Source organism: Semicossyphus pulcher, unplaced genomic scaffold, assembly GCF_022749685.1.
Source record: "Semicossyphus pulcher isolate SPU_LCO1_2020_fin unplaced genomic scaffold, fSemPul1.0.p SCAF_11, whole genome shotgun sequence".
NCBI classification, from domain to species: Eukaryota; Metazoa; Chordata; class Actinopteri; order Labriformes; family Labridae; genus Semicossyphus; species Semicossyphus pulcher.
This window is the reverse complement of record NW_027211615.1, coordinates 11,660,707-11,686,289: the sequence shown is the minus strand read 5'-3', so window position 1 is coordinate 11,686,289 and position 25,583 is coordinate 11,660,707. Positions and strand designations below refer to the sequence as shown.

Genomic DNA, 25,583 nt, shown 5'->3' with positions numbered 1-25,583 from the left:
AAGTTTGTGTGAGCTGGAAGGAGAACTGTGCACGATAAGAGAACAATAGCAATAATGAAAACAGAAAGTGGCTCTCCTTTCTTGTACTCATCCCTTCCGTCCCTCTGGGCTGCAGCCAGAATCCTCTGTCCCACACAGGTCCTGCAGTCCAGTCCTGCCATCCCCCTCCTCAGCATCTGTTCCCCGTCCCTTCCTTGTGCCAGGGGCAGCTACCCGCCAAGACAGCCATACCACAGCTCTGTTTCTGCCTGCCAAGCATCTGATCAAAGGGGACAGCTGTCGGATGGATGTGCGTGCCAGCCAGCAGTTCTGCATGAATGAAAAATGGGCAGAGGAAGGAAAGAAAGTAAACATCCAGCACCATCAGCACCACGTCCAATAGAGAAAAATGGGTTGGTTTGTGGACAGCTGAGGCCAGAGGGCCGAAGCCAGGGAATTGTCCAAGTCTTTTTTTAGCATCAGCAAACAGAATTAGCAGATGGTGATGCTCAGACGAGTGTAAGGAAAACAGGACACCGAAATTAAGTAGATTTGATATTGTCTGTTGTCTTGTTGACACAGAACAAGCAAAAATAACTGGTAGACGAATGATTACAGCACATGCTACATAATCACACATCGGTTCCATCCGGCGACCATTTTGCAAGTCATACACTCTTCTCGCTCCTCAAGTGTCCTGTCAGCATCTACTCTGACACACTAACCATTAAAGAAGGAAAAACAGTCTAAAAATGTAGGTCAATTTTACTAAAAAGGATTGAACAGAAGTAACCTTGAAATTGGGGGAATCATGGTTGAATATTCAGAGTGTTCAAACACACAGCACACATGAGGTTACTTTCTTGGTTACTGACTTGTGCATGCATGTGTAGATGGTCTGGTCTCAGGTTTGTAGCTGAAAGACAGAAGGGTCACTGCTGCCTTGCCCACAGGTCAGATTTAATCTAAATAAAATGAAATTAAAGCAGTTTTAGACACTACTCCCCTGTATGCCTCCTCTTAGCAAAGCTCAAGCTGACATTGGCTGTGCACAGTTGTGTTTCATAAAATACATAATATCAAATGAAATCAGCGAGTATCCATACAACAATTATACATAAATAATGACTATGCGTATACAATATGTCATCAACATGCACTATGCTGTACTTATCCACAGCTGTGTCATTGTGTGCATGCTAACATGCTTATGTCAACATGCTAATGTTTACAGTTAAGGTTGACATGTTAGGTTAGATTTTAAAAGCTACATTAGCTAACCAAAGTGTGGACAAACCTTTGTTTTAACCAGGAGACTTAATGAATTATCAACAATAATCTTCTTGTGAATAAATACACTCACCAGCTGGGGTATTCGTGTCTGACTCTGGACCAAAGTAGCCTATTAGACCCACCAACTGGCAGACCAAATGCTCATCCAACCACATAACCACCCACAGCCATGCCATGGTGTGTGCTAAAAAAAACAGCAAGTGAAAATATAACTGTAATACAAAAGAGAAGAGGGAGGAATGAACAGACTCTTGGCTTCTGTGCTGCTTACCTTTGAAGAACAAGAAAATGGACGACGATAAGTTAGCTAGCTGGCTAGTAAGCTGATAGTTGTTGTTGCTGTTATTAAGCTGTGGACCACACTTGAAAACCTAACAAAAAAAATCATTCATAGGACAGCCAAAGCACTAACTTCTTCTTCTTTAATGCCACTGAGAGTTGAACAGGACTTGGCTCAATGTTTCCCCCAGTGGCTAGAAGCTGAATTGCAAAAAATACTAAAAGGAGTCTAATACTACACAGGCTAGCTTAATAATTAGCGGCTAATTGGACACAACACTTCCAATTCTAACACCTGTTGGTATAAAAATGGCTAAGTTGGTTTTTAAAACCTTCAATGAATAAATCCTGGTATGCCTTAATGACCTTTAAAATCTGAACTTTGAAGTCAACATGAACCAGAAGTCCTTAGGGTGCTCAGAGGAGAGAAAATTTGACATCAAACAGGCAACTCCATCTACTGAGGAGCTAGATAGAAAGCTCCACATCAAGTAGTTTGTAAGTGGTACTCCCTTAAAGTAAAAGATTTTTAACTTTAGTGCAAATATTAGCTTGTTCCCAACAATATGATTAACTTATTCCTAAGAGGTAATAACTTGTTCCCACAGGAAAACTTACCAAGGCTCTGAAGTCCTGAAAAGTTGATAGTGTTTACCTTGTCCACACAAGACAATAACTGGTTTCCACAAGAAACTAATTTACCCACAAGATAGCCAAGTTGTTCACACAAGACAACAACTTCTTCTCAAAAGATCATTATAAATCTACAGGACTCTACAGGAGAGATGCTTGTGGTGGGACTATATGCCACTATTTGACACTATGCCAAATGATAATTCTAAGGACAATACAATTTCAGTCCAAACTTTTCAGCCAACATGGACAGCCAACATGTTTCGCCTCAGTAATCTCATCATTCTTCATTCAAGACTCCTGTTTGTTGGAGTGTAATGAGCATTACAGCCACAGGAGGCTGCCACGGCAGACGGTCTTATTAAAATTGGGCAGAGAGCCTGCAGGATGCTGCTGATTAGAGCTCCTTAAGGTTGAATCTTCCATGTCAGCAAGCATCTTAAAAGTTCCTCTCAGCTCCGGGGCTGCACTGTCCTGCTGCTTAGCTTGACCTTTGACCTCTGCTAATAGGGACGGAGAACTTCCCTTACATTGTTAAATTATTAAAAGCATCCACAAGGGAAGATGTTTTGTGTTGATATGCAGAATGCTAATCTCGTTTCAGTCTAGCAAGCAAATCCACCTCAGTGGAGCTCGACAGTGTAATACGCTCACAGAGCGCTGCGTCTGAGCAGGATTAAAACACTCTTTGAAAGATGGTGATATCTCATGCAATCTTGTTTTGACTATGTTGCATGTGAGCGCATTAGATTGTTCCAGTAATTAAAGCAAATCTGCCTTACACGTAGCCTTTTTGTCACATTAATATTAATAACAATACCAGTACTCTTCTTTTGGTAATGGGATCCAGTATAAGTACCCCCTCTCCCACGTGTATGCTAGTTTGTTACTTATAAACTTCTTTCCCCTCACAAACAAGCTGATTCTTGCGGTGCATTACAGAAATGGGAGTGGTGGACTAATTAAAGCACCTCAGGGAGCTTAACGGATGTGAACACACGGTCTATAAGGAGCCAGAATATGTACAGAAATCCCAGATCCAATTAAAGTGCACTTCCACTTGGCTTCTGTTGCATTATTGAAGCGTGTTATGGAACGGCTGGACTATAGATAACAGGAAGTGCTATTAGGTCGAAACTTGTCCAGCATGGAAAAGTTACAACTTCCATTTGTGTAAAGTTCACACAGGATGACACAACGAAAAGAAACGATGGAAATGACCCAAAAACATGTATTTCAATTATCCCTTGATTTTGAAAAGCACTTATGACTTGCCTGCTGTGTCTTGTGATGAATGAAGAACGAAAGGAGCAATTACATGAAGTAAAGAATCCTATTTAGTTTGTTGCGGTCTATTTACTGCAGCATTAAGAGTCTAGACAATCTCCTGTTAGGACATAATTTAATCTGACAGGTCGCTAAAAAAAGGCAGACTTAGGATCCTAAAATAAAACTTGTGTGGTTGGATCTAATTTAAAACCAGCAACAGGCGGCAGCAGGGCCAAAGGGACCAAGGTAAATGCTTTAAGTCAAACAGTGGACAATCTTTAAGAATAATCAATGCATGCAGCCACAACTGACCGTAAAGATGAGAAGGGTTTGCAACAGTCGGAGTAAAAGGTGAAGAGGCTAATTACCTTTCATCATTCATCTGTTCCTGCTCAGCATGCTCACTGCAAACGGGTCATAATGAAACAGTCTCTCACTGTGTGATCAATCCCTTTGATAAATAACGCTTCAGTTCTGGATGGATGACAAAGATGAGTTGGCAGTAATGAAATCTATTTTCCTCAAACCAGGTGTAAGTGTCAAAGATGCTTTAAATGCAGGTCAGGTGCTGCGGTTCAGGCGGTGAGGTGAATTTCTGAGCAGTGTTTATGAAACGCTGTGAAGTGATTCCCATTAAATATTTACAGCATTAAGCTTCCACAACAAGCCGAACAATTAAATTAACAGAGCAGGCAGTAAGTGGAAAAGAAAAACAGCAGAGGGTACTTGTTATAAAAATTTTATTTAGAATAAAACAACGTAGCCATATTACACGTAGTGTGGTCAATCTATTTTACATACCTCAGGAGAAGCGACACAGTTCTGCCATGGTACGGTTCATCATGATTGGAATCATTAAAATCATCACCATCATCATTAGTCTACAGTCAGAGGAGGTTATAGTAGTGTTGTTCAGTCTCACAAGTTTTACAGGATAGCATGTAGCACAACAACACAACGCAGTGAGGGACCAGTGCTAGAAGGCCAGTGGAAAAACCAACAACAGGTAAAGTAATACTCGTCAGGACGGGCGGCTAGCTTCAGCAGGCACACACACCCGTCCTGATACAGTAATTTTTTCACTTGGTATCTCCTCGTTGCAGTGTACACCAATACAGTGAGCTAAAGCTTAAATGCTAAACCAGGTTGTTCTTCTGTAAATGATCACAACTGTTTTAAACAAGTTTACAAACCACAAAAACATAACTGTGTCTATGAGTCTGAGGTAGCAAGGCAATCATGGCTTTCCTCTGATTTCTCAACATATATCTTTTAAAAAATACTATTCTACATAATGATGTGGGCCTCTTACAAACCCTAATTTAGATTTCAATCTCCAAAATGTCTCTCTATATGCACAATCCCACTCTCGTCTCTGTCTTCCACTCATGGAATGACAAACTGTATAGGCACAGAAGGGGTAAAGTTTACATTAACAAATCGCAGTCGACGCAAAGTTTGCCGGCATTTCAACGCTTTAAAGGGGAACTTGACATCGAGCATGCTACGAGACAGATCTTCAAAATATAAACAGACGCTTGAAGAAGTGACAGTCGACATCTTCAAAATGATCCTTTCAGAAGTTACGTGTCTTTACTCAGGAAGGAACAAAACGTGTGGCCACTTCCACTGACAAAAACTTGGAATTGGAGGGTACAAAGCGGTGGAATGAAAAAAACAAAAACATGTAACAGATTGATTCCCAGTGAACGCTGAAATTATTTAAAACAAAAACACAAATCTCAAACTCTGGAAACACAAAAAATTAACTATACAAAGCCCCGTGTCCTTTTACTCTTCTGCATATCTAAACAAATCACTGACAAATGTTGAACCAGTTTCAGGTACAATCTACAGTTCATAAAATGTACAGTTTGCATAGTACGAGACAAGGTGGTACAAGAAGTTAAGTTGTCTGGTCCTGTGCGTCTTTGGGATTTTGGGTCAGGGGGGATTGTTTGTTGGGGAATGGTCCCGTCCCTCACTCACATGTGTGCACACACAAACACACGCCGTTCTCTGTTGTGAATGTCCTCACATCACCTGCAAACCAGAGAACACAAACACGGAATTATTGTCTCGGATCAGACGACAAGAATAAGAAAGCTTTCAGAATACAACGGTTTGTCTCTGGGGTCAAGTTGTCCCACTAAAAACAGTGTTTTTTCTTTGGTACCAAGTGCAGCAGGAAAACCTGCCTCATCTCTCTTCATCAAGACATCACGGTGTGGGAATATCAGAGGTTGGGACATTATCGGCTTTGAAAGCTGGTAAATAGACTGCAGTCCCTCAAGCCAGTTACAGTCCATTAGGAGCTCAGGGAGGAGGGAGGAAGTGGGCGTGGATGGCGCAAGGGAGATTTTACAAAACATAGCTGTCGTCTGAGAAACTTTATCAAGCACTCAAACCTATTGACCCGTACCTTTGTGTGGAAACCAGCAGAAATAGATGGAATGGCCTTTGCCAAGGACAATGAAAACGAGTGGAAAAAAGAGTGGATGACTCAAGGAAAACACCAGTGAAAAGAGAATGAAGGAGAAGTTTGGTCAACCTCCTTTTCCTGTGTACTGAATACAGTGTGTGTTAAATGAGTTTTAGAGACTCGTAATGAACTTTATCTGACTTAAATTGAAGGAAGAAGTACGATATGTTGGTACAACTGTCAATGGACCATATTGTGCTAGCAGACGTTTTCCTCTATGCCATGCTCAGGGTGGGAAGTAAAGTGTCATCCTGTTTTGTTCAACACTGTAAGTCGTAGGAAATCATTAATATTTCACGGGTTCCCAATTTATTAGCAACTTAAAAGACCACGAACAGTGAAAATACGGAGGGAAATATGGCCATATTTCAAGTTAATACAACAGATGGTCAGACAACAGCTAGCATTAGCACTCAGCCACTAACTGCTAAAGTAACCGTTAGCTAGGAAGTGGCTGAAAGCTAATTTTCTAGTATGATAGTGTTACATGATACAAAAAGAAAGGTGTAAATTACTAATTAAGTAATGTTAGCTTGGAATTTACTTCCTTGCTTAAGTAATGTTAGCTAGGTAGTGATTGAATGCTAACATTAGCTGTTGTCTACGGGTAGCTAATGAGTTAACAAATATGTTGTTTTAGCTCGAAATACAAATGATGTCCCGTCAGATTTTCACTATCAATTGTCTTTTAATTTGCTCTCTAATCGAGAAGTGATGAAATGAATAGAAAGAGTAAATGTATGCGTCCAAGGAAAATTTGCGGGCATTTATGAAGTTAATTTAGATTCTTTATTATGCAATCAGAGTCGGTTTGAAAGCAAAACTGTCGACACTGCAAATGTTTTATTGCAAATAAAATGTTTTTGTGATTAAAAATGTTTTAATGCAAATCCAAAAGTTTTGTTTTTAAAATCCCAAAGTTTTTTTTTTTTAATCCAAAAGTTTCGTTTGCAAATCCAAAAGTTTTGTTTTTAAAATCCGAACGTTTCATTTGCAAATCCAAAAGTTTTGCTTGCGGTTTAGCTGAATCTTGTGGGTGGGAGCTTGGCTGAAATATGTAAGACACGTCTCTATTGGCCAGTCTCGTTTGCAGTGACAGCTTGGAAACATCCCCTGTTCAACCCGGTTTTTAACTGGTGACGTCACACCTCCACATTTAACTGTTTCCAGGTGCAAGCCGCTACAACGTCTCATATTTACAATATGCCACAGTGCTGTTTTCCTCGCTGTTTTACAGTAAGTCTCAGTTGTCTTTCATAGATCTCCATGTGTTTGTAACGTGTCCCTGACGTGTTTGTTATCACAGATGGTAAAAAAGATTAACCATGACAGGACATTGTAAGCGTTTGGCTTTTACTGGTGAATGCTACCGTTAGCTTACCTTTGCTTAAAAGCATAGAAATGGTTGTAAACCGAAACCCAAGGAAGTGGGTTCATAGCTATTTATATAGTCTATTGTTCACAGCTATATAAATCATTATAGTCTCTTTTAGCCCTTATCAGGAGTGGCTTATCTAATCAAACGGACCGGCGTGGCTACAGGTTGTTGTTCTAACAATAATGAATGAATGTTTGTGTCTGTTTTGAAGCAGTGACAACAAATTTATATCAAAAAAGCTGTTTAACTGCTGTGTAAAGGTTTTAACGGTATGTGAAGACACAAGCCAAGCAGTTTGAGAAAGTGAAGAACAGAGTACTGGGTAAAAAATAAAGCCTGAAGAGGTTAGAGGCAACAGCTCACAAAACCTCTATCCCACAATGCACCTTGGCCTCATATAAGGAGGATAGAGCAGCTAATGGCGCTACCCAGAGACGCATTAGCCAGCTCTTTCTCACAGGCCACCAAATGTGGAGGGCTGAGGCAGGTGAAGGCTACACGGGACGGAGGGGACTACTTTTGTGGCGTCAGCTGTAATTACCTCTGCTGCTGTGCTCAAACTTCTCTTACCTTTGCCAAGAACTAAACAATGACCCCAAAACAAACACGCATTCGTTTCCATACAAACTGCAAACACGCAAACTAGTTATGGGACTGTTTTTAAAAGTGTGGAGGAGGCTCTTCTCACCTGTGGCCTTGAGGAGAGGCTCGAGGCTGTGGAGACAAAAACAAAGAGACAATAGGAGTTAAGCACTTGTACTCCCCAGTTCAGCTCTGTTTTTATAAGTCTAAGCTAAATCATCAGCCTGTGGGTCTCTCCCACATAATCATGCGCACACTCAGCTCTGCGTTGTGGAGTCTCAGTGCCTCGGAGCTGTGCAGTTACCAAATGCTAATAATGCTGGAGCGTCTGCCAGATTAGAATGGATTTTTAACTAAAGGCCTCATAGGAGTTTGAGTCTAAAAATGTAATTTAAATTGAGTGAGCTCTAACTCACTTTTCAATGGTTTTTATTTATTTTCCTATTTGATTAGTTTCCCCAGAGGTGGTTACACTTTCAAATTCTGCTATAAAACCAGTAATGAAGGGCTAAGGATTTTCCTGATCGCATCAAGGACCAAATAAATGATAATTATAAAAACCTCAAAGCTGTTTTTAAAATCTATGTGTCTTAGAAAGCAAAATATCTGAATAAAATACCTGCATGCACAACACAAACCATGCTGACTGAGTTTTAAAAAAGCAAAGTACGTATTCCACTCTTCAAAAAAAGGACAAGACCTTCTGAAGTGCACAGCTGTTGAGGTGCTATCATTTAAACATGTCGCCCCACAGCAAATGCGCATACAAACATTAATACATAGATTCATGAGTAGAAAGAGCACCCACAAACAAAGCTGAGTCACAGTAAGAGGAGCAGGAGGGGGTGAGAGAGTCGTGGAGGAAGTAAAGGAAACAATTAGAAGCGGGATGAAGAGGGTACTATCAGGATAGCTTCTCTGTTTCTGTTGCATTTATTGTTGCCATGTGGTACGGTGTCGTTATAAAACGTCATACATGTAAAACAGAACTAATTAAACTCATGTATGAATTGATTGTATTAAACAAAATATTCTAAGAACATCTGTAAAAAAAAAATAGGTGGACAAGAACAAGGACTATCAAGGACTGGTTTTCTTTAAAGCTCCTGTGAGGAACTTTTGGTTTGTTGATTTTGGCGCCCCCTGTGGACAAAGTCGTGCCTCTTATCTCTTTGCTGATTTTGTCCTGTACATGTTTAAGTGGTGATTTTTAACACAAAAACCTCATCCTGCACTCACTTTAAATGTTTGCCCTGTAAAAAGTAAACAAAGGCAGCGTAATCGCTTCGTCTGACACCTACCCCCTCGCCAGCAGTTTCAGGCATTAAAAATGACTATGTAGAAATAATCAATCTAGTCAATGATGTTCTGGTTTGCTTTTAGAAGGTCATAAAGAGTAATCAGAATTAATTTCAGTCTGTTTCATAACCAGTGAAAAACTCCTCACATGAGCTTTTAACTTGGTGTTTTTCCACAAACACATCCACCAAATCCTGTATAATATACTCATAAAAACAGCAGAAATAGATGAGAAAAGAGGCGAACATTTGAGCTGCAGCCATTAGTCTTTTTATCAGATAATGGACTGAAAGTTAATTGGCTCATTAATTATTCTGATAACTGATTCACTGTCACAGTCAAGTTTCAAGCTGAATTTTAAAAACTTTATCAACTTCCAGTAAACTGAGTCTGTTTGGCTTTTGGACAGTTGGTAGGAATATAGTACAAGTGATTTAAATATGTCAAGGATTTTAGAAAACTATGGCTGATCAAAAACTGTGATGTTTACACTATTTCCTGACTTCCTCAAATCCTTCTAGAAAAATGTATTGATTGAACTCTGAGGCTATTACATTTAGGAAGTGTGTTTCACTGTTACAACTAAACCAATAGGCTGTAACAGCAGGGTACCAGTCTACCAAATACACACATCTCGTAAGCTACACATTCATTTACCCTGTGAGGCGTTAAGTGTGAACAGTTAAAAGAGTGACATGCACTATTTTTCTGCTGACCACGTCCTTCTGGCGAAACACAAATCTGCCGTCAGAGAGGAGGACGACACGGCGGGAGAGGAGGAGGAGGAGGAGGAGGAGGAGGAGGAGGAGGAGGAGAGGGAAACTTACGACTGCATGCAGGGAAGGAGTTGTTAATCTGCTCCATTACATCTGCCAGGTCAGAGCTGCTGTTGTGGGAGTCCAGCAGCTCATCTGAACGCACACATACACACACAAATTGAATTTCAGTTACCACATACGCACTTTAACATGGTACCATAAGAATATTTTTTCTTTTTCTGTGTCGTGAGCTTCAAACTTTTACTGTACCTGCTGAAGGCTGTAAATCGCCATGTTGATATCTTAAGGACACATCTTTTATCACCATCAGTGAGTGTTTGTGTATGCGTATGCAAGTCCTTTTTCAACTTGAGTGTCTCACCTGAGTTTTCAGTAAGTGGCCCTCGATCTTGCACAGTGGGAGAGGACACGCCATTTACCCTTGAGTCCATCTCCGGCTGTGAGAGAGAGGGGGAGAGAGGGGGGGAAAAAAAGCTCCATTATTCTAACATGATTATTTCGCTTGGCATCCACTTGACAACTTCAGAATTAGCCGTGCTTCACAGAGGCAAGAGGAGACAAGGGACTACCAGAGGGCGGCACAACGAGGCTGTTACATGTATAACAACATTTCTCATCTCGTCTGAGCCAGTGTCCCGGCTCCAGTTAAACATGCTACTGTATCAATCACATTCATAGACCTCAGAGGACGTGTTAGTGGTAATAACTAATTGTCCAACACAGAGTTATGATATTGAAATTCCTGAACTGCAAACATGAATAATGGAATTTAAAGGCACAGCACCATCAGAGAAGAGCTCTCCCTGTGTCTAAAACAAGCAACAATATATGCTGAGTCCACATTTAAAGCAACAATATGAGTCTTCACTGAAGCGTAAGATGTTTATTTGTCCCCACGCCTTTCCATCAACAGGTTTCTCTCCTGTAGCTGAGCCGCTCATTTGGAAATCCATCTCAGCAGAGGCTGATGTGACAGCCATTAATGCTGAAGGAGCAGACAGTGAATGCAGATAACCTCTGCAATGTTTATATTCGCTGTGTGTCTGAGAGGGCCTCGTCTGGGACAGATTGTCTCACTGTTTCTCAGTAAATGCTCATATCTTCTTTATAAATTGGTCCCAAAGAAAAGTTTAGGCATGTACACAGACATCCAAGGATAAACAGATAATTTATTATCTCATTCTTCTCTTCAGTTTTTATAACTCATATAATGAAAAGTAATTTAATGGAATGCTAATAAGTTGGCCACTTGTGTTTTTTAAGCTCAGAAGAAACGTTGGTTTATTTCTGGAATATTATTTTTGTAATCTACATTTGTGTCTCAATTCAGGGGCTGCATCCTTCAAAGGACGAGTCATTCGTAGCCCACGTAGACCGCCAAGGCCGAACTGAAATGTCTGGTCTACGGAGGATTTCCTGTTTGCGTCACCAAACGCAGCTCCTGTCACCTGGCAACAGGTAGCTAGCAGGCTAACTAGCTATCATCACTAACATCACCTAACTTAACCTATTAGTTTAAAGATAATTTGTTTAAAGGCCCCTTTTGTTTGTTAACATTTGTCTGGGAAAGGTTGGGCCGTGAAGGATGCACCCGATGGATCCTTTGTGGCCTGGGAAAAGGAGGACGCGTTTGTCGGCCGCATCTAAGGGAGCCATCGAAGTGGCACAGCCTTCGACGTGCCGCTGTGCCGCAATTGGCCTCCAAATAGGATGCAGCCCCTGAATTGGGACACAGCTATGTGTCTACTTTGGTTTCTGGACTCTTATTTTGATATGGCATGCTGGCTTGTAAGCCTGTTTGGGGCCGGTTATATTATTTATGTGCAACACAATAAGGAATTAAATCAATCAATCAATCAAAACTGAAGACTTGAAGTCACAGCTAATAAGAAAAGTTTGATGTAACAAGCAATATGTTGATCCAACAAAATAAAAGCCCAGTTACCCTAAAAAAACACATAACCAAACAGTATCTAAATCGATCAATAAGGACAGGACAGTGCAACTTAAAAACTGTTGATCGCTCTGCTGCACAGAAGCTGACACTTGATGTCTGGTGACATTAACAGCAGAATCCCACAATCCCTTTAGCTTCTCAAACTGCAAGAAATCCAATCAATGCTGCCTCCCTCTACACCCCCCTCTCTCTTTCTTCCTCTCCTTCATCTCCCGCTGCCTCCGGCGCTCGTAAAGGCTAACATGTTGGAAACGTCTCCAGAGCTTGGCCGGCGTCTGGAGGCTCGTCTTAGAATAGCTAAGGTCAGGGCTTTGGTCAGCCTTCAGCAGTGTGAATTTAATGTGTGCTATCCAGCTGACTGGGCTTATTATTCTGCAGCCCGGCGGAAACACTGATGGAGAGACATGTTGACATATCAGGACACCAGGGACTTAAATGTCAGGAAACAGAAGTTCTTATTAGGCGGATTGGGAATGTTTGTGGGGATGAAGGTAGCTGTGTGTGCTGTTATATTTGCATTTTCAGAATGAATTATGGGACAATAAACACATAGGAGAAAACACTTTGTCATGCTGAAGTCAATGCACACAAGGAAAAATGGCCATATTTTCATGTATTTGACAGCTTTTTGTTACTTTTCAGGTTAAAATATATTTTCAAAACCTAAGAATTACAAATTATGATACTTTTATAAATAAATTATGACTTTATAAAGTAGTCAAATAAGTTTTAAGTCGACCATTTAAACCCATAAAAACCTGCTTAAATGTAAATATATCATTAATCATAGTCCAAAAATATAATTTATTGTAATATTATTCTGTCCTGCTGCCTCATTAATACTTTTACTTTTCAAGATTTAAGACTTTTTTACTAGGAATATTTCTAAACTGTGGTAATGGTACTTCCACTGAGGGCTGCACAATATGACGATATATATCGTCAGAACGATATGCAATGATATGTATGCGTTTTTCTATATCGTCTCTATCGGAATGTCACAAAACCAGCGGCTGAACTGCTTTACAGCAATATTTAAGTCATGTTGACAACGCTTGACGTTCTAAGCCTTGCATGTGGGAGTGAACCTGGAGCGAGCCACAGAGGGAGGCGCTGTTTGTTGACATGGAGAGGACGGACACACAATGTGCAGAAGAGGACTCAGGCTCAGCACAAGCGAAAACGAAAAGTCAGTTCTCTTGTTTGTCAAGTATTTAATTCACACAGGATTAGCCAAAAACAGGCTTTACTATGTGGTTATTTCATATAACCTAGACAAATGATTTGTTAAATTACCAGAAAACATGAGATATCGGGATATATATCGTTATCGAGATATGAAAAATCCTATATCGTGATATAGGATTTTGGCCATATCGCCCAGCCCTACAGTACGTCCACTAAGGGTGGGAATTGGAGGGTAACACAAAATATGATACGATATGTAACGCGATATGTTACGCAATGCGATACAAATACGTGGCCCATTGTCAGGGAGACGATAAACTGTCTTATCGATATTTTGTCCCACCCTCTAACCTCCACTGTCCAAAAGTTGCATCCTGTATGTTCAGCTACAGTCTAAAACAGGGGGAAATAAGTAAAAGGGCAAAAATGTTAATACATCAAAAATGCTTTTACTTTTCAAGATTCAAGACTTTAACTGATAAAGGAGTATTTCCAAATTGTAGTATTGATACTTGCACCGTCTAAAATATGAAGTTGAATACTGTTTATTCAAATCATCCAACATCTATACAGCTACTGTCTAAACATGGAGGAAATATTCTGAAAGTTGGGAACAAAAACAACTTTTCCCCCCTCAAAATGTTAATCTCCATCCATTAAAAATCTGCCGAGTCACATCAGCCGCCTTCCTCAGGCCATATTTGTTGTGAGTCATTACAGTGCTTCCGCAGAGCCAATACCTGCTGCTGTGTTTGCTCAGTCTGATTTGTCGGGATGGCTGTTTGTTTGGCTGCAGGGTTTTGTGCATTTCTCACTTGGCACAAACGATCCAACCTCAGCGAGCAATTAGACCGGGCATACACAAATGTGGAGGCTATTGATAGAGAGACTGGAGAGGAATGCTGGACACCAGGATTGAATGGTAATGATGTGATTAGGATCTAATCTGGGCATTGATGAGAAGGTTTGGTTGCTCAAAGGCACAGCAGGATAAAGAAATGAATGGGTAAGCTTGTTTACATATATGTGTGGAAGTATATATAGGGGGTAATTAGGAGCATAGTACACATTTATGTCCTTGATGTATTTGAATGACTTTGAGAGAATACTTTAATTGAACAAAAGATCTGTATCTTTTTTAACGTACAAGAAACAGCCCTTCCAGCTCCATATTCGCTTTAATTTTTGCTGTTTTACTGCATATAAATGGAAAGAAATTGTAGTCGTCCCATGTTACTGTCAAAGCTTACACAAAAACTCCTCTTTTTCAAGGCAACAAATGCTTCAAGCTTGCCTTTATATCACGTAAATGTGATTAAACCACTCACACTCGGTCCTTTTCTGTGTTGTTTTCTGTCTGCTAAGCACCAAAACGACAACCATTTTTCTGCAAATGGCCTCTTCACAGCGACAGTTTGAATCTATTTAAAACAAGTCCAATTTGAAGTTGCAAGGAGAAAGCCACATTGACAAGGAACCACCCAGAATCCCTTTTTCTCTGTGATGACTGAGGATTTTTATATGTATGAGTCTATGAGTCTCCTCTTACTCCTGTAGCTAACAACTTTGTGTCAGTGTTTTGTCACCTGGTGCAGTAGCTGTCGGAGGCGGTGCAGCTGAGACTCCAGCTGTTTGTTGTGTCCCTCCAGGATGTGCATGCGGGCCTCCAGCCGGCCCTTGTGTTGTCGTAGCAGCTTGGCCTCCGCGAGAAGATCGGCCTCATCGGGACCCTCCGACTCCCAGGGGCCTCCAGCGGGGGGCCCTCGCTGGCCATGCTGCTCCTTTAGCTGCTCATACTCCCTCTGCAGGGTCCTGAAAGAATGGTTAGAAACACAGCATGGTACTTCTTCTTTTACTTCTGTTACCTGGCAAAGGTTGGACAATTGGTGAAATGTAGCTTTATCGCTATCTAGCAGAATATTATTCTGATGTTTTGGCCTGGAATATATCAATATTTCTGGTAAGGTGCAGTCTGAACACAGAAGTTGTCAGTCTGGAACTAAAGTCATCTCTGGTTGGTAGAAGTTGCCCCTCTCCTCTTGTACAGTCCTCATTACTTTTGATCATGAAAATAGGTTACACTGTGCACATGGTTTTGTAACTGTTTTGTATGTACAGTATCTGTGCATGTATTTGTGTTTATATAAGTCCAAATAAAGTATTCATATATATTTGTGCATGCTCTGTATGCACAAATACATATGAATGTACGTATGTGTTTAATATTTTACATACTTGTTTAGTCGTAGGGCATGTGTAACCATTAATTTGAGCATGCTGCATTCCTGGGAGTCTTGCATAAATAGATGAGAGGATTCGTGTTCTTGAGAGCTGGGCTTAATTGTTATTATTACATATCTTTGCCATGTTTAATATACATTAATGCTGTGCTTGTCCTTGAAGGATTTCTCTCTTGAGTGGCACTTCCTACAGTTAACACATAAATTCAACAAACATGAAATACTGTTGTTTTTTCCTTTTAATTATTAATATCACTGAAAGACTCTCAAGAAGAGCATTTAAAAGCTCCTGTGTCAACATCCACTGTGTGGTGCCACACAAAATGTTTACCTCTGCTTTCTGCTCTCCCAGTAAAATCCTCTTTAAAGTGAATAAACAAACATAAGGACCCCCTGCTGCATCTCTTACCTCACCTGCTCTCTCTCAGTTCAGAGCCATAAGCTGTTGTGCTTTACTTTAGCTGGCATTTATCTGGCAGTAAAGCTTTCACATTCCTCCTTGCTCTCCTTCAGCGGCTGTGTGTACGTGTGTGTGCGTATGTGTGTGTGTGTAATCAGTGGTAAATCACTCCAGTGGAGAGACCGGCTGGGGAAATAGCACCTATACAACTGAAGATTGTACAGTGACTCTGTCTCTAAGCCATCTCCATTTACTAATCAGAGCGGGGAAAGGCTTGGCGTGTGAGGCAGAGTGGAGGTGCGGGAAGTGTGTGTGTTTATTCATTGTGCACTGGAGTGTGGGATGGACTCAAATGACACAAAGAAGCTTTGAGTAAACGAAAGAGCAACTCAGAAAAGAAAAGGATAAACATAAAAATACTTCAATCTAAAATGGGCATCTCAGTAATCTTGGTTTGATTCATTTCTTTTTGGTCTTGAAATCACAACTCAGATATGGATTTCCATCCTAAAAAGACTGTCCAAATATGAGTGATATTTTCCCCACATTTTGTGAACTTATTTCAACGCTTACATTTTTTTAATGGACATTTTCAAAGCCTTACCTCTGCTCCTCCTCTAGACGAGCTATGATCCTCTCCAGCTCGCCCCGTTCCTCCCTCTCCACGGCCTGTAGGATCTGGGCAGGACTCTGGGGCTGACTGCAGGGGGAGCCCTCCCCTCCTAGCGTCTGACAGTACTGCAGGATCAGGGCATGCTCGTCGTCCCTGTGGGAGAGTGAAGGTAAATGTGATGAGTGAGGAGTCTAAAAATATAATCCGTTAGTCAGCTAATTTCACCTTCTGTTAAGTTAGGGAAGGTAGGTCTTTTGTGCAGCGCTTGTTTAACTAAAAATGTTCTGGAGTTTAGAAGAATTATGATAACGACGGTAATAAACAGAAGATATTACCACAGAACAACAACTGCTGTACAAAAGCAGAGTAACAGCAGCAGCTGTGAAAAGTTTCACGTTTTCATGATGGCAACAGAAACAATATTATTAATGTCTTCATTAAATACCTAATTTCATAACCCACAGTAACTATGCAAGTAAAATATACAAAACACATATTCAACTGTTTTTGTTAAATTGAACATCTTTTAAATAAAATTACTTCATGCTAATTACTGTAGCTAATAGGACTAAATGTCTGTTTCTTAGCGTCTTTCGTCCACTACGAATTAAAGTATGCTAAAAATAAAGTAGTAAATAAATAAATCTAGTCTAGTAAATATAAACTAGTACATAAATCTGTACATGAAACCATTCAAATATCTGATGTAAAGCTAGCTCAAGCACACAAAAATGCATACATTATAGTGGAGTCTGATGCTACTCTGCCAAGCTAGCTTACTTTAGCAGTGTTTTTGCTAGGTGTTTAGCTGCTGCCTTATTAAGTTATGTATCTCTAAATAAAGTGACTTTTTGTCATTACAATTAAGACATCCTTAAAGACAACAGCTAGGAAAAAACTGTTAAGTACATTTTAAACTTTAGACTTTAAACTTTAACTCGCCTGCTAGCTTCAACCATTTGCTGTCTATGTGTCTGTCTTAAGCATGGTTTTAGCTCTGTGTTTAGCTGCAGCCTCATTAAGTTATGTGTGTAATAAGTGAATTAACAAGACTTTTTTGTCATTACAATCAAGACATGACTAAGAGAAGAACAGCTTGGAAAAAACAATTAAGTAAATTTAGTTTTGTTTAAGGTTTAACCGTGGCTAACTCGCCTGCTAGCTTCAACCACCTGCTGTCTATGTGTCCGTCTTTCTGACAATTTTATGGACTTTTCTCAGGAAAATTATACATTTATAACATTATTTAGCATATGCCAAAATCCCAAACATATTTAGTGCATGACTTGAGTCCATTTTTGCCAAATACTACTGCAATTTCCATTTAGGATATGGCTAGTTCTCTACATTTGAGCACAGCTGCAGATGAACTGCAGCCCTGTAGATCACCAATGAAGTGCAAGATTGACGCAATATCATGGGACTGCATATCATTTTTTTTTATGAACCACTGTCAGAGGGCTTCAAATATCTTAAGGTTGTAACAATATGAGGGGAAAAAGCCGTCTTGCTGTAAAAACAAATAAAAACTTGAGCTTCCATTCCGCTGGTCTAAACAAGGATTGTGGTGCCTGCCATGATATAAGACCTTCAGCTATCGTAGGTCTGCTACGCTGTAAGATCCACATTCCCCGGTGCAACACAGATGTGTCAGTCTCTATTATCTGATAACTGCAATAAGAGAGGGCTGTGCGGAGATGGAGGGAGCAGAGAAGAGATGAAGCCTGGCAGACAGATGGAAAGATATGGAGGGAGAGAGGGAGTAAAGGCTGCCGTGTATCAGTGAGTGTGTATGTACGTGTCCGTCTTTGCAATCTAAGTGATCTGAGAGGGGGTGGCAGGTCTCGCCATCGCCCAGCTGTCACCTCCCTTCTAAAACACAACCTGGGCCTTGAAGACTTAGACTTGACAACTACACACGCAAAGAAAAAAAAAGTGTCAGACTGATATTTAAAACAGCTTTCCATTGCTGAAGTCACTGTCATTTCCAGAGCAAGTCTGACAGCTTGAAATGGAGTTTGGATGAGAAAGTTTAGTGCAACGGTGGCTCCACTTCTGACTCTATTTTGACATTTTTTATGGATTCAGGATGTTGAAACACCAGCTGTGCTGACGCTGTCATTCTGTCACGTATATCCTACAGTCACATTAAAATAAATATCCGTGGACTTACACAACAACATATCAGGACAGAGAGAAGCTTTGCTACTCCTTATATCTTTATATACTGAGATTTAAAAGGACTCTTCATTTTATTACAACTAGGGTCTTATTTATGCAGCTTTCCCCAGTGTTTCTATCTCTTATGACCGTATTTTACTCACCAGAGTAGTCACTGAGATCTGGGAACATGGTAACATGGCTAAAACTAAGTCTAATGAGGGGGAGAAAAAGTCTGCAGGCAATGGGAGTGTTTACAAAAAATCTAGAAGTTGGCAAGAGTATGAGAAGTACTTAATTTGACAGTAAGAACAAAGTGAGCGAAGCAGAAATGTCACTAATAATCCACCACGGCACAGAAAATATTTGCATGCACAACTATGGTAGCCTGCACAGGACATTTGAAGAATGACTTTACTCTTAACATTCATTGACTCCCAAATAAGTCAAACTTTAGTTAACTTAAAATCAATTTTATGATCAGACTGCTTGTGTTTCGTGCCCTGTCAGACTTTGAAGCGTAATAGCTACACACCAAGTTCTTAGCATTTACCTTAGTGATCACAATCATGCTACTACTAAAAGAAAACTACAGGAGTAGATGCAACTTCCTTTACATCACTGATAGCACTGACCACACATAAAAATCCACTATCAGCACGTATCTGTGTGTGTAGATTGGCTCGTTATGTGCTCTTTGTGCTGTGAAGTCATCTGCTCCCAGCGACAAAACACTTTTTTGACCTCTATGAGCTGAAAACTGTGCCGCACATTAAGCCACACTTCCACCGGTCATATCCTGGCAGGTACGCTTGGCACCTTTTAAAGTACACAGTGACTCGCCATTAACTTGGTTCACACACTCTTATCAGGGCCAGACCATAACTGAGTGCATAATCCTTGGCTATAATGAGGAAGTTAATCAAATAGGCTCTGGAGAGCAAGCTGGCAAACTGAAATGTCTCAGACAGCCTTGAATTTCACCATAGGAGACAATCAATGGGTTTTCACACAGTATTCAGAATGCTATTATCACCACACGCATAATGAGAGAGGTCAGAACTGGAGGCCTTTTCTTTCTCGAAGATGACGTGAATTATACCATTTCATGACCGAGGTCTGGGGTGAGTGGATAGCTAATGAAAGCCACGCATAACGAGGCTTTCACCTCTTTTCACATTCAAAGAACAATATGCCAAGGCAGCAGCTTCCCATGTACGCTGAGGAGAAAAGGGTTTTTATCATTAACTAGCCTAAGCTCCTTGTGTGATTAAAAACACAAGTTTAGAGTGTCTTTTCTTTAAGAATGGGCTTTTAAACATTTTCCTAAAACTTAAAAAGAAAGGCACGAACGATAAAAGACAATTAAACTTTGTTAGAAAGAACTTTATATGCTCTGAACCTTTCTGCAGATTAAACAAAACATTTCACTCCTTTGTTATCTACTGTAGCTCTATTTCCTTTACATAGTTCCTTCCAAACTTTGTTTAAGCTGCCTTTAATTGTCCTTTTTCAAATAAATATAACTTTCCTAGTCTTCCTGTGTACTCTTATGGTTGTATTCATGCTCATTTATATGTTGTAATTCATTACATTTTTAGTCCAAAAAGCTGGCCAAGACAGGAATCTATCACTCTAACTGTTGAAACAAGCAGCAGTATACCAACACACACACGTCTCTGAAATATTGGTATGCTGTGAGAAGAGACGCAGGGATGAAGAAAGACTTTCTGTACAGTGAGTTTCTGTAGCGACACTTTGAAAGCCGGTGGAAGTAATGTCCTCTGGGGTTTTGGGACAAAGGTCCTGCACAAACTGGGCGACCAATTAGGCAGTAGCATGGTGACAGGAAGCTGCAGAAGGCATTATGGCTGGCAGGGGGAGCCCAGTGGACACCAGGAAGGGGGGATCATTTGGTGTGGAAATGGGGACTATAGGGAGGAGAGGCGGCTGACTAACCAGCTGCTCTGGAATATTGGGAGAAAGAGGAAGCGCAGTGAAAGGACTGCAGGCCCAGGCTTTGCTGAAAAGGATGGAACATAAAAGAAGGAGATGACAGAGGAAGAGAGCATCAGAGTTAAATGAGAATAATGGCAATGAATGGGGAGGCTATTAGCCGCAGCTCATTGTGAATATGAGTGTCAGGCTTGGTGAGGGCGAGCGAGGACACGGCTGAACGGACTTTTACAGTCTGCTTTACTCGACAACAATAGCCTCCAGGCCTGATGCCTAGCTAATATATCACATAGCAAGCAGCCCCTCTCGAGCTGAATAGGGTTATCAGCTTCATAGCTTACCACAATCACTCCAATAAAATGCATCTATGAGACGAGACGTGGTCATTTTCAGCAATTTATATAAGATACACCAACTGCTTTTCTGGTATATTTAAGACTCACTAAATCAAACAGGACTGAAATGTTCTGAAATGCTGCTGCTGATGGTTCAAGTTTTATTCTACTTGACCTCAGCTCAGTATTTGATACTGTTTTCATGCAATTTCGCTGAATTGCCAGTCAATCATGCTTGTCAAACACAACTTTTTCTATAACTGTTGGTGCCCCGCAAGGTCTGTGGTGTTCCACAAGGCACCATCCTTGGGCCTATTTTGTTCCCTGCATGGATGCTTTCAGACAGAACTCAGAGAGGCACAATGAGTGACAAAGAAAGAGGGAAGCAGGAGAAAGAAAAACAAGTAAGGTAGGGATATAAGAGGAAAAGAATGAAGCGGATCAAAGAGGGACAGAGCTTACTGGTCTTTCATTCCTTCCCTCTGGTAAGCGTTTAAAGCTTGCTTTTTTACCCACATCTGGGGACTGATCACATTAAATTCAAGCAACTTCATGACCTGTAACTGTATTGTTCAGGAAGCCTTGATTCAAAATAAAAGTATTTCAATGTTTACCTCTGTGCTTAGTGTTAAATCTGAAGGTTGCCTGGGCCCAAAGGTAAAACATGATTAGACTACAGCTCAAAATGATGAAAGTAGGTGAAGACAAAGAGAGGGGGGACAGGGTACGATGAAAGGAGGTTTGTAAAGTAAAGGGCTGGATAAATTAAAAGGAGAATTAAAGGGCGAAATATCAAAAGACAAGAAAAAGGGACATCGCTCGGGGAAAGACTGGAAGCGAGAGATAACCAAACAGAAAAGCCAGGCGAAACAAGAAAAGCAAAGGAGTCCTGCTTCTTGGTGACGTCCTGAGGCATTGATGACAAAGTTGTGCTTTGGCTGAAGGTCAAGGAAAACAGGCGACACTCACTTGCTAATTAAGGTTTCCCTTTAGATAAAAGCAATGCGGGCCAAAAATACACAAGCATTGAAAGCACATGCACACACTCTTTATCTCTAGAGCTCACACAGACGCACATACCAATTATTGATATCGCTGCACAGCTGGCACCGAGTCCAGATCTGTGTTTGCAGGCTTTGAACGATCAGAAAAAAACAAGCCAAGAAGCCAAACATGCATGTAATTGGCAAACGCAGTCATCCATGTTACACTATGCATGTTTTCCAAGGCTTAATCTCTGCCAGGAAGGCATCTTCCACTATCCTGTCAAGCTCAGGGATCATTTCTGAGCGTGTGTGTGTGTTTTTACAAACAGCCGAATGGAGTGGTGTGATAGACAAAGAGGCTTTGGTGAAATCAGCTGTAGGCGGAAGAGAATGGATCTTAGGAAAAGAGAGGAGAGACAATCGACCACTCCAAACCAAAGGCTTTAAAAAGGAAGAGGAAGACGTGTTGATATGAAGCTAAGAAGTCTGACAACACAATGTAAAGCTTCTTCTTTTAAGACGAGATACAGCTGAGTGGGCTGTTTCATGCTTTAAGCATCTATGAAGCCCAAAAGTGCTATTTTTTACGAAGGATTTCAAAGTAACTTCCTCCTTAAAAGTTTGAACAGAGATATTGGGGGATAAAAAAATGGCTACCGGCTGACTGTGGCCTCTTAAACCAGCCCATACTTCCTTCACGACTGAAGTGAATGACATTTTATTGGAGCAACTTAACATTTACGTGAACGTTATCACATTTATGACACAGTTAAAAATCACTTTTAGGGAGTTGAGCCGGATGATTTGCATCTCAAAGATCTCAACATTATTTAGCTCTCGTTTGAAATTAAGATGCGTTTTAATGCGTTAATCGTCCTCCAACAGACAGCACACAAATTGGATGCGGTTAATTTTTCTTTCTAATTGGGGGAGCTATTCAGAATGCAAAAATTAGAGGATTAGTTGTGTCCCCTTTGAGAGCTTTGTTGTTCGTGTTATGGTTAAAAATATCCAACGTGGGATCAAAAGAGGATGCACGCTGCTGATGAGTACAAAGCTATCTCGTCAAAGATGTGCGCTGGACTACTTTAAGTTTTGTTTGTGACTGTCATTTAAAGTTGCATTTCTTCGGGGATGTTGCCCTTTTATCTTCACTGTTACATTGAAGCTGTTGTTGTTTTGCAGCAAAGCCGAATGCAAATCACAGAAATGACACTGATGTAAAAGTAAGTGAAAGCACAAAAACTCTGATTCTGTTCTAAAAGTGCCCTGGTGGGTGTGTTTTTTTTTCCACTTTGCCGGCAAACCCATTAGCCTTCATCCAGCCATCATCTTCCTCACCTCATTAGTGCTCTACTCTCTTCTGCGCGCGGGCCTCGGTGTTGTTTCAGAGCCGTGCGGAGATAATGGCTTCCGCTCTTAAATAAGCCGGAGTACAAAGCACAAAACAGCAGAGAGAGGGAATAATGTGTTTGTCCTGCATTACGACAGCTATGAGAGGAAAATAAATCCACCTTCTTCCTGCTCCCCAACACATTCTGTCTTTCTCTTCTTCTTCTGTCTGACTATTGATCAGCTGACGAGCAAAGGGGAGCGTTAAGGAGCCTTCAATCGAACACCTTCGGTTTTTAAAACCGCAACGCAACACGGCAAGTTCAAGTGAAGGTGAAGTGAGGGAGCAGTGGACCGCGTGATGCACGAGGGATGCAACCTCAGACAGTATGAAGCTCGATGCTTCACTTCATCTTCAATCATGATTCTCAAAGGCTGTAACGGCCTTCCCATGAGCCTTTTCACTGATGCGCTCTAAATCGTTTTCCCCTCCATTTCTTTTCGCTCTCCTTGTGCACATTCACAGAAATTAAGACATACTGTTCTTGTCCAGTGTTGTTTTTGCCACTTATGTTTTCATGACTCACTTCCTCTCTGTATCTGTTGCACTCTTTATGTGCAAATTCATTTCACACTTGCGCGCACACAAAGCTAATTTTCAAAGCTATGTCGACCTGTGATCTGGGAGAGACAAAAGGGACAAGCGGCGCCTGTGTGTGTGTGTGTTTCTGTTTGAACACACATGTAAGCGTGTCTATGAAGTCTGAAGGCTTTTGAACCTCAAGGGCTCATCCCCCTGATTAGGATCTCAGTTGGGAAAAAGGACAGAATTGCCCTCCAACGTGAACGCCCTGCAGAAGACATACACATGCCTTCACACACACACAATCAGAAACGTCAGCGCTCCCACTTCTCATCAGCCTCCCCTCCTGTTTTTGTGTGATTCAAGTTTGCAGAGCTCTCATCTCCTCCGATCAAAGATAGCCGGTCGTTATCAGAGATCCAGAAACCAATCACTCTCACTTCTCATTGTTGGCACTCTAATCCATTACATTTGCTCTGAAGTCCTATCCTTCCTGCTGTATCCAACCACATCCCATTGTCTCTCTCCCCTCGGCTCCATGCTTCTTCTGCTATCTCAAAAACCGTTCTCATTTCTCACAAACCCTCTCTGGATCTCTCTCCAGGATTGTGGAAAGACACCTCGTTATTCCTCGGGCTGGTTTTGATACACTGGAGGCAGGGGAGGCAAGTATTTGGGCTGCCCTGACAGGTAAACATTGCAGTGGAAGCGGTCGCAGAGCTATAATGACAACATCGACAAACATGAACAACGTGACTTTTGGTGAAACTTGGAGAGTTTAATGAAGGAGCAGTTAGATGATACAGGATATTTCACCAAAAACATGCAGTTTTCATTTCATCAGTTGGGTACTTTAAGTCTATCTTCTTCTAAGGCAAGTTTAGAGAAAAAACAACACATTTCTGAAGAACATGGGCCCGACTAGCTTCATGACAGTAACTTTTCAAAATAAAAGCTCACTGTCTCCAACTGCTTTATGAATCAAGCGGCAAAAAGTTACAGCATGACACCCAGCCTATCCCAGCTGTCATTGGGTGAGATGCGGGTTTACACCTGGACTGATCACCAGTCAATCACAGGGCTGACACACAGAGACAAGCAACCTTTCACGCTCACACCTACGGGAACGTTACAGCCACTACTGAACCTAACGAGCATGTCTTTGGACTGTGGGAGGAAGCCTGAGTACCCAGAGGGGGAACACACGCATGGACAACATGCAAACTCCACACAGAAGAGCCCACTATGTCCAAATCGGGATTCAAACCAGGAACCCTCTAGCTGTGAGGCAACAGCACTAACCACTGCACCACCAGTGTCATTCATGTACAATTATTAAATCTCATATATTTTATCATTTAGTAACTTTAAGTCTTCTAAGGCAAGTGGGCATGACTAGCTTCATGACGGTATCTTTACAAAATAAAAGCTCACCATCTTTAACTTCTTTTGTATTTTCCGTACTGTCATTGCATGTCCGATTGCACATGGTGATGCTAATGCTGAATACATATATATATATATATGTATCGTGTAGCCCAAATTAAATGTGTTGTGATGTTGTAGGAATGTAGAAAGTTGTAAAGAAAAAACAAACAGTTGTAAATGATGGATGGAGACTTACATGCTTCCTGTGGCTGAGCTGCTGTCTGTGGGCAGAGAGCCGTTGGAGCGCTCCATCTGGGCCAACCTGAGGAAGAAAAAAAACCTCTCATCAGTGACTGACATTTAAATTAAAAGTGAAGCATTCAAACACTGCCATCATCAAAATGCAGAACACCAATATCCTCAAATGAAGATCTCATCAGCACAGTAGCACATCAATTAAAATTCAGCGGATGTAGTGAAGTCTCCAAGCTG

The 25,583-nt window shown here is 41.0% G+C and overlaps 1 protein-coding gene across 4 annotated transcripts in view; it reads right to left on the bottom strand.

Annotated features, from left to right (window-relative positions):
• Positions 1-4,183: 4,183 nt before the first annotated feature.
• utrn (utrophin) overlaps positions 4,184-25,583 on the bottom strand; it is a 221,842-nt gene continuing 200,442 nt past the window's right edge. For all 4 annotated transcript variants that reach the window (XM_069657396.1, XM_069657394.1, XM_069657392.1 and 1 more), the window contains 7 exons: positions 25,348-25,413; positions 16,363-16,524; positions 14,705-14,930; positions 10,335-10,410; positions 10,022-10,105; positions 8,002-8,027; positions 4,184-5,496 (listed from right to left, as the gene is read on the bottom strand). In XM_069657396.1, coding sequence (XP_069513497.1) covers positions 5,488-5,496; positions 8,002-8,027; positions 10,022-10,105; positions 10,335-10,410; positions 14,705-14,930; positions 16,363-16,524; positions 25,348-25,413 — 649 coding nt within the window. In that variant the 3' untranslated portion in view covers positions 4,184-5,487. The remainder of the gene's footprint in view (positions 5,497-8,001; positions 8,028-10,021; positions 10,106-10,334; positions 10,411-14,704; positions 14,931-16,362; positions 16,525-25,347; positions 25,414-25,583) is intronic.